At 46.0% G+C, this 10,312-nt stretch overlaps 1 protein-coding gene across 1 annotated transcript; it reads right to left on the bottom strand.

Annotated features, from left to right (window-relative positions):
• Nucleotides 1-1,637: 1,637 nt before the first annotated feature.
• Nucleotides 1,638-8,389, bottom strand: LOC139273905 (probable G-protein coupled receptor 139; the record flags this gene model as incomplete). The annotated part of the gene is made up of 2 exons (XM_070891011.1): nucleotides 1,638-2,536; nucleotides 8,380-8,389. Coding segments are annotated over 2 exons (909 nt in total), but the record flags the coding sequence as incomplete, so codon positions are not given.
• Between the last annotated feature and the right edge of the window lie 1,923 nt (nucleotides 8,390-10,312).

The raw sequence follows: 10,312 nt of genomic DNA, 5'->3' as shown, positions 1-10,312 counted from the left end.
ATCCTCGATATTTCCTGCAGGATACCCACTATATCTCCTGTAGGATATCCTCGATATTTCCTGCAGGATACCCACTATATCTCCTGTAGGATATCCATTACCTCTCAGAACTCTGAAATGATTCTAAACACTAGAATACTTTCCACAGACTGAACTACTGACCACACCACTTCATACTTTACAGGACCAGAAGGAAAGGCAGAATTTTCCACAGCACAGTTAAACATTAGCAGGACTGACACTGGAACAGTCCATTGCTTACCCAGTGCCAGGTTGAGTGACACTTATGTAAAGCGTGGTCGACAGGATCTGCCATGGGACCTGGTGTTGGACCTCCTTACTGTGCTAGGTTACGGGGATTGGTGCAGGCCACCAGCTGGGCCGAGCTGCTCCCCTTAGCCACTCGACCACTTCTTGGGTGAACAAACCGCTATCTGCCGCTGCCCTCGACTGCCGCTGCAAATCACCTGGCCTGACTTCTGGGAAGGGGAAGGGTCAATGACATCAACCAGCCGACGGGAAATGATCCTGCCGCCAGCTTTGTGCTGGGTACCAGAGCTGTATATGCTGTGCCGAGCGCGAGTGAGGACATACATAAGTGAGGCAGGGAGGGGTCCTGAGGAACACCATCCGATTGTCTAGACAAGGGATGTCGCCATCTTAGTGCAGGCGGGAGACCAGCTGCTTTAGGCGGTGTGTTAGGGGACACCATCCTTTCCAGAGGATCCTGACAGATCGCCACTCCCCTCCCAGGGAGCCCTGTGTAGACAGTGTGTGAGTGAGTGTGATAATATTCACCATGAGGGAGAGTGGCTCGGACACAATGGGCCTGAAATTCCGGCCTCCCTGGGTCCAGATGGAATGTGCATGGACCCGCCAACGCCTTTAAAAAGCCAGTTTTTGGGGTGTGCTGTGCATCACTGAAAACTGGCTTTTCCAATCTGTCAAAGATTTCTCCATATGGATTCTCCATATCCCGGGGAGAAGAACATTTGTGTGGGTGAGATTGGGGCATTTGCCCAAATCATGTCCAGTGAATGTCCTTCAAACTCTTACACCAGGTAAAAGCAGGTCGAGAGATTACTTTTACCAGCATAAGAGTTTTAAAACATATGAAAAATAAATTTAAATACATATTTTTACAGTAAAAACCCTATCCACTAAGCTACATTTATTTTAAACCCTATTAAAACATGTTAAAAAAATACCCAAAAATATTTTTTTTTCCAAAACATTTAATTAACTTTAATTTCAATTAATTTTAAATATGTGAGGTGTTTTTTTAATTTATTATGTTGTTTTATTTTTTAGGGGGTTATTCTCATTGATAATAATGGGACACATAAAAGCGAGGTTCCCATTATTATCAATGAGAATACTGCAGAGTGATTGGTGGCCCAGGCCCATGTGACTCCAGCTTTACTGTATGTATGGGGAAGTCGCTTTCCCGGACGCTACACATGAAATGAAGGCCTCAGACGGGAATCGAAGGCGTCTCCGGGACCACCAGGTGTTTTTGTAAAAAATGTTCCAGTCGGAGGCGTTTGTCGGAAGGTGCCTCCAACCGGAATTCCCCCCGCGACCCCCCCATTATCAGGCAGCATTGAGTTCTGAGGCTGGAAAGTCTCCACTGCTTCTTATCGTTTAATGAATTTTACAATTACAAGAAAGGGATATTTCACCACATTCCTAAACTGCTCCCGGAACTTAGTCTGTGTCACGGCATAAATACCAGTGTTTGTGCAACAACTCAGCTGCTGCAGCATGAATCCTATTTCATCGACAAACAGAGGTATACCTACATGACGTGTAATCCAACCAATCCGGTTTGCCACAACAACCAGCATATACACTGTCCATAACAGTATGAAATTCCCCGAGATAACAAACAGTGAAATGATGGATTTCATGCGACTCTCCATCTCGGGGTCTCTGGGACTCTCCCCACTGCTGTGACCACGGAGTCTCCTGCGGGCTCTACTGGCATCTAAAATGTGTCTGACGGTGAGAGCATTGAGCAGCAGGATCAGAACAAATGGGACACACGGGGTTAGAATATAATGAAGGAGCTCGAATGCTGCCCAGCCCAGAGATGTATAATTAGTGATTTTGATATCACAAAACCAGGGTATGTTGCTAAGCACATACCGACTTGTGAACATAAAATACCAGGGTATGTTCTTTAAACAGCTCAGCACAGTCACTGTTCCCAGAACCACAGCCGCCATTCTCTCGGTGCAATATTTAGTTTTCAGCTTTTGGCAACAAATGGCCACAAATCGATCAAAAGTAAAAGTGACGGTGAACCAGACAGAACAGTCTGTGGCTACATAAAGCAGGGCGGCGTGGATATTACACAGGGGGATGGACCGGATGAAAAGAAACTGTTCCATATAACGAATCGGAATGTGCCTCAGTATCAGATCCAGGATCACGACCAGTAGATCCGCTGTTGTCATGGTCACCAGGTAGCGAGTGACACATTTGGAGAGTCCGCACTTTCCCCGGGACAGGATCACTATCGTCACTAGGTTCACTGTGAGGAAAGCAAATAACCAGGTAAATTAAACATCCGGCTGTGAGCAAGAGCAGAAGATTGATGGAATTCGGTCTGCAATCTGCAAATCATTAGCGACATGAAATTACATAATCTAATTCTAGTACCTGAGGAACTGAATACAGGGTATATTGCAATAATAAGGAATCAATAAATGAAATGGGGATCGAGACAACATGAAATTAACAGATGTTTGATCAATGAGAGATTAAATGATAGATCTAACTTTAGCCCAGCAGGCAACAACACCGCCCAAGGTAACAGGGACACAAGGGTCAAGAACCTCTGAGGAAGCCTCCGTGTGGCGGGATCAGTCAGCACCGAGAGCGGTGCGATTCGCTTCTGTACCACTGTGTTGGCGGAGGGGGAGGGCGGGGGGGACCTGATTGAATTCTTGCTCCTGCTGAGGATATGGATTCTAATTAGAACTGAAAATGAGTGCAACAGAAATTAACATCTACTGCAATTTTGGCATGCAATAATTACAGGTCGTTCTACTTATAATGTATGAAGCTAATATGACGATGTTAAGGTATTAAATACAAGTATACGATAGTTTGAAAGATAACTGGGCTGCAGGAAGTGTTTTGACCAATGAGCTTTCCATTTTTTTGTTGAAATTGTCGCTCATTGAAAGTAATAATGTCCGAATAACATAGCAAAGAATGGACTCTGAATAAAATAAATAGTTATCATTGACCAGGGAATGTCCAACTAAATGCGTTTTTTAGCATCGAAATCAGACGAATTATTCATAGAAACATAGAAAATAGGTGTAGGAGTAGGCCATTCAGCCCTTCGAGCCTGCACCGCCATTCAATGAGTTCATGGCTGAACATTCAACTTCAGTACCCCATTCCTGCTTTCTCGCCATACCCCTTGATCCCCCTAGTAGTAAGGACCTCATCTAACTCCTTTTTGAATATATTTAGTGAATTGGCCTCAACAACTTTCTGTGGTAGAGAATTCCACAGGTTCACCACTCTCTGGGTGAAGAAGTTCCTCCGCATCTCGGTCCTAAATGGCTTACCCCTTATCCTTAGACTGTGACCCCTGGTTCTGGACTTCCCCAACATTGGGAACATTCTTCCTGCATCTAACCTGTCTAACCCCGTCAGAATTTTATATGTTTCTATGAGGTCCCCTCTCATTCTTCTGAACTCCAGTGAATACAAGCCCAGTTGATCCAGTCTTTCTTGATAGGTCAGTCCCGCCATCCCGGGAATCAGTCTGGTGAACCTTCGCTGCACTCCCTCAATAGCAAGAATGTCCTTCCTCAGGTTAGGAGACCAAAACTGTACACAATACTCCAGGTGTGGCCTCACCAAGGCCCTGTACAACTGTAGCAACACCTCCCTGCCCCTGTACTCAAATCCCCTTGCTATGAAGGCCAACATGCCATTTGCTTTCTTAACCGCCTGCTGCACCTGCATGCCAACCTTCAATGACTGATGTACCATGACACCCAGGTCTCTTTGCACCTCCCCTTTTCCTAATCTGTCACCATTCAGATAATAGTCTGTCTCTCTGTTTTTACCACCAAAGTGGATAACCTCACATTTATCCACATTATACTTCATCTGCCATTATATTAGATGGAAAAATATCAAAGGATTGTGTTATCATGAATACTTCAGTTACAATCACTGGCATTCTTCATGCTGAATTAAAGCAGGGTACAATAGAGAATTACTCAGATTCTCACTGAGAGACCCACTGAGCTGTGGCAGACCTGCATGAGATTCAGTTGTAAACTCAAAACAAAGATTGCAAACAAATGTCTTGAAATCTGGCTCAATGAGCATTTTGTGAGAATGAAAATGATCCTGATAAATCTGGTCCAACCATCAGAAGCAGTGCCAGTAATGCAGCACTGGAGAATGTGGAAAATGAGGCACTGGCTGGAACTGAATGATTAGAAACATGGAACCACAGAAATTAGGAGCAGTGGTAGGACATTCGGCCCTTCGAGTCTGCACCGCCATTCAATATAATCATGGCTGATCCTCTATCTCAACACCATACCCCGTGTTTTCCCCATAGCCCTGGATGTCTTTTATAGAAACAGAGAAAATAGGAGAAACATAGAAAACAGGAGATATTTCAGCCATTTAAAAATGTGTATATGATCTGTCAGGTTTGATCTTCAGACTCTGTGTAAGTAAACATGGCGAGCATTCGGTGCAAACAACAGAAACATACTGCGGATGATCAACGTCTGAAATAAATATAGAAAATCCGAGAGATAATCAACAGGTCAGGCAGCATCGGAGGAGAGAGAAACACAGTGACCGCTTCAGGTCAAAGACCTGTCGCCATTTGGTGACGTCCCTAAACTTAGAAAACCTTCTTCTGATATAATACAAATGAGCAGTGCAGCGAGCATTCTGAAATTCCGTAAATAAAGTGTCTTATCCAATACCTTTGCTTGAGCTGAATAGAGAACATTTTAAACTTAATGGCAGAATACAATTTACTGAATCAATAGCCGACAGCACGCCGATGATTGTGAATGACAAAGAGAGAAATAAAGTTAAAATGATTTACAGAATGAATAGCCATATAAAGGGAATTAGCCGGAACACCAACAGCAGGGAGGGACCAGGGACACGAACAGTGAGGTACCAGATACACTAACAGTGAGGTACCAGGGACACTAACAGTGAGGTACCAGATACACTAACAGTGAGGTACCAGGGACACTAACAGTGAGGTACCAGATACACTAACAGCGAGGTACCAGATACACTAACAGTGAGGTACCAGGGATACTAACAGTGAGGTACCAGGGACACTAACAGTGAGGCACCAGGGACACTAACAGTGAGGTAACAGATACACTAACAGTGAGGTACCAGATACACTAACAGTGAGGTACCAGATACACTAACAGTGAGGTACCAGGGACACTGACAGTGAGGTACCAGATAGACTAACAGTGAGGTACCAGGGACACTAACAGTGAGGTACCAGGGACACTAACAGTGAGGTACCAGGGACACTAACAGTGAGGTACCAGATACACTAACAGTGAGGTACCAGATACACTGACAGTGAGGTACCAGATAGACTAACAGTGAGGTACCAGGGACACTAACAGTGAGGTACCAGAGACACTAACATTGAGGTACCAGGGACACTAACAGTGAGGTACCAGGGACACTAACAGTGAGGTACCAGGGACACTAACAGTGAGGTACCAGATACACTAACAGTGAGGTAACAGATACACTAACAGTGAGGTACCAGGGACACTAACAGTGAGGTACCAGATACACTAACAGTGAGGTACCAGATACACTAACAGTGAGGTACCAGATACACTAACAGTGAGGTACCAGTTAGACTAACAGTGAGGTACCAGGGACACTAACAGTGAGGTACCAGATACACTAATCGTGAGGTACCAGATACACTAACAGCGAGGTACCAGATACACTCACAGTGAGGTACCAGGGACACTAACAGCGAGGTACCAGATACACTAACAGTGAGGTACCAGGGACACTAACAGTGAGGTACCAGGGACACTAACAGTGAGGGACCAGATACACTAACAGCGAGGTACCAGATACACTAACAGTGAGGTACCAGATACACTAACAGTGAGGTACCAGGGACACTAACAGTGAGGTACCAGGGACACTAACAGTGAGGTACCAGATACACTAACAGTGAGGTACCAGATACACTAACAGTGAGGTACCAGGGACATGAAGAGTGAGGTACCAGATACACTAACAGTGAGGTACCAGGGACACTAACAGTGAGGTACCAGGGACACAAACAGTGAGGTACCAGGGACACTAACAGTGAGGTACCAGATACACTAACAGTGAGGTACCAGGGACACTAACAGCGAGGTACCAGATACACTAACAGTGAGGTACCAGGGACACTAACAGTGAGGTACCAGGGACACTAACAGTGAGGTACCAGATACACTAACAGTGGGGTACCAGATACACTAACAGCGAGGTACCAGATACACTAACAGTGAGGTACCAGATACACTAACAGCGAGGTATCAGATACACTAACAGTGAGGTACCAGGGACACTAACAGTAGGGTACCAGGGACATGAAGAGTGAGGTACCAGATACACTAACAGTGAGGTACCAGATACACTAACAGTGAGGTACCAGATACACTAACAGTGAGGTACCAGGGACACTAACAGTGAGGTACCAGATACACTAACAGTGAGGTACCAGGGACATGAAGAGTGAGGTACCAGATACACTAACAGCGAGGTACCAGATACACTAACAGTGAGGTACCAGGGACATGAAGAGTGAGGTACCAGATGCACTAACAGTGAGGTACCAGGGACACTAACAGTGAGGTACCAGATACACTAACAGTGAGGTACCAGGGACACTAACAGTGAGGTACCAGATACACTAACAGTGAGGTACCAGGGACACTAACAGTGAGGTACCAGGGACACTAACAGTGAGGTACCAGATACACTAACAGTGAGGTACCAGGGACACTAAAAGTGAGGTACCAGGGACATGAAGAGTGAGGTACCAGATACACGAACAGTGAGGTACCAGGGACAGTAACAGTGAGGTACCAGATACACTAACAGTGAGGTACCAGGGACACTAACAGTGAGGTACCAGGGACACTAACAGTGAGGTACCAGATACACTAACAGTGAGGTACCAGGGACACTAAAAGTGAGGTACCAGATACACTAAAAGTGAGGTACCAGATACACTAACAGTGAGGTACCAGATACACTAACAGTGAGGTACCAGATACACTAACAGTGAGGTACCAGATACACTAACAGCGAGGTACCAGATACACTAACAGCGAGGTACCAGGGACACTAACAGTGAGGTACCAGATACACTAACAGTGAGGTACCAGATACACTAACAGTGAGGTACCAGATACACTAACAGCGAGGTACCAGATACACTAACAGCGGGGTACCAGGGACACTAACAGTGAGGTACCAGATACACTAACAGCGAGGTACCAGATACACTAACAGTGAGGTACCAGATACACTAACAGTGAGGTACCAGGGACACTAACAGTGAGGTACCAGGGACACTAACAGTGAGGTACCAGATACACTAACAGTGAGGTACCAGGGACATGAAGAGTGAGGTACCAGATACACGAACAGTGAGGTACCAGGGACACTAGCAGTGAGGTACCAGATACACTAACAGTGAGGTACCAGGGACACTAACAGTGAGGTACCAGGGACACTAACAGTGAGGTACCAGATACACTAACAGTGAGGTACCAGGGACACTAAAAGTGAGGTACCAGATACACTAAAAGTGAGGTACCAGATACACTAACAGTGAGGTACCAGATACACTAACAGTGAGGTACCAGATACACTAACAGCGAGGTACCAGATACACTAACAGCGAGGTACCAGGGACACTAACAGTGAGGTACCAGATACACTAACAGCGAGGTACCAGGTACACTAACAGTGAGGTACCAGATACACTAACAGCGAGGTACCAGGGACACTAACAGTGAGGTACCAGATACACTAACAGTGAGGTACCAGGTACTCGAACAGTAAGGTACCAGGGACACTAACAGCGAGGTACCAGATACACTAACAGCGAGGTACCAGGGACACGAACAGTGAGGTACCAGATACACTAACAGTGAGGTACCAGGGACACTAACAGTGAGGTACCAGATACACTAACAGTGAGGTACCAGATACACTAACAGTGAGATAGCAGATACACGAACAGTGAGGTACCAGAGACAATAACAGTGAGTTACCAGATACACTAACAGTGAGGTACGCAACACACTAACAGCGAGGTACCAGGGACACTAACAGCGAGATACCAGGGACACTAACAGCGAGGTACCAGATACACTAACAGCGAGATACCAGGGACACGAACAGTGAGGTACCAGGGACACGAACAGTGAAGCACCAGGGACACTAACAGTGAGGTACCAGATACACTAACAGCGAGGTACCAGATACACTAACAGTGAGGTACCAGATACACTAACAGTGAGGTACCAGATACACTAACAGTGAGGTACCAGGGACACTAACAGTGAGGTCACAGATACACTAACAGTGAGGTACCAGATACACTAACAGTGAGGTACCAGATACACTAACAGTGAGGTACCAGGGACACTGACAGTGAGGTACCAGATAGACTAACAGTGAGGTACCAGGGACACTAACAGTGAGGTACCAGGGACACTAACAGTGAGGTACCAGGGACACTAACAGTGAGGTACCAGATACACTAACAGTGAGGTACCAGATACACTGACAGTGAGGTACCAGATAGACTAACAGTGAGGTACCAGGGACACTAACAGTGAGGTACCAGAGACACTAACAGTGAGGTACCAGGGACACTAACAGTGAGGTACCAGGGACACTAACAGTGAGGTACCAGGGACACTAACAGTGAGGTACCAGATACACTAACAGTGAGGTAACAGATACACTAACAGTGAGGTACCAGGGACACTAACAGTGAGATACCAGATACACTAACAGTGAGGTACCAGATACACTAACAGTGAGGTACCAGATACACTAACAGTGAGGTACCAGATAGACTAACAGTGAGGTACCAGGGACACTAACAGTGAGGTACCAGATACACTAACCGTGAGGTACCAGATACACTAACAGCGAGGTACCAGATACACTCACAGTGAGGTACCAGGGACACTAACAGCGAGGTACCAGATACACTAACAGTGAGGTACCAGGGACACTAACAGTGAGGTACCAGGGACACTAACAGTGAGGGACCAGATACACTAACAGCGAGGTACCAGATACACTAACAGTGAGGTACCAGATACACTAACAGTGAGGTACCAGGGACACTAACAGTGAGGTACCAGGGACACTAACAGTGAGGTACCAGATACACTAACAGTGAGGTACCAGATACACTAACAGTGAGGTACCAGATACACTAACAGTGAGGTACCAGGGACATGAAGAGTGAGGTACCAGATACACTAACAGTGAGGTACCAGGGACACTAACAGTGAGGTACCAGGGACACAAACAGTGAGGTACCAGGGACACTAACAGTGAGGTACCAGATACACTAACAGTGAGGTACCAGGGACACTAACAGCGAGGTACCAGATACACTAACAGTGAGGTACCAGGGACACTAACAGTGAGGTACCAGGGACACTAACAGTGAGGTACCAGGGACATGAAGAGTGAGGTACCAGATACACTAACAGTGAGGTACCAGATACACTAACAGTGAGGTACCAGATACACTAACAGTGAGGTACCAGGGACACTAACAGTGAGGTACCAGATACACTAACAGTGAGGTACCAGATACACTAACAGTGAGGTACCAGATACACTACCAGCGAGGTCCCAGATACACTAACAGTGAGGTACCAGGGACATGAAGAGTGAGGTACCAGATGCACTAACAGTGAGGTACCAGGGACACTAACAGTGAGGTACCAGATACACTAACAGTGAGGTACTAGGGACACTAACAGTGAGGTACCAGATACACTAACAGTGAGGTACCAGGGACACTAACAGTGAGGTACCAGGGACACTAACAGTGAGGTACCAGATACACTAACAGTGAGGTACCAGGGACACTATAAGTGAGGTACCAGACACACTAAAAGTGAGGTACCAGATACACTAACAGTGAGGTACCAGATACACTAACAGTGAGGTACCAGATACACTAACAGTGAGGTACCAGATACACTAACAGCGAGGTACC

Source organism: Pristiophorus japonicus, chromosome 1 (assembly GCF_044704955.1).
Source record: "Pristiophorus japonicus isolate sPriJap1 chromosome 1, sPriJap1.hap1, whole genome shotgun sequence".
NCBI lineage: Eukaryota > Metazoa > Chordata > Chondrichthyes > Pristiophoridae > Pristiophorus > Pristiophorus japonicus.
This window is presented reverse-complemented; position numbering and strand designations above follow the sequence as displayed.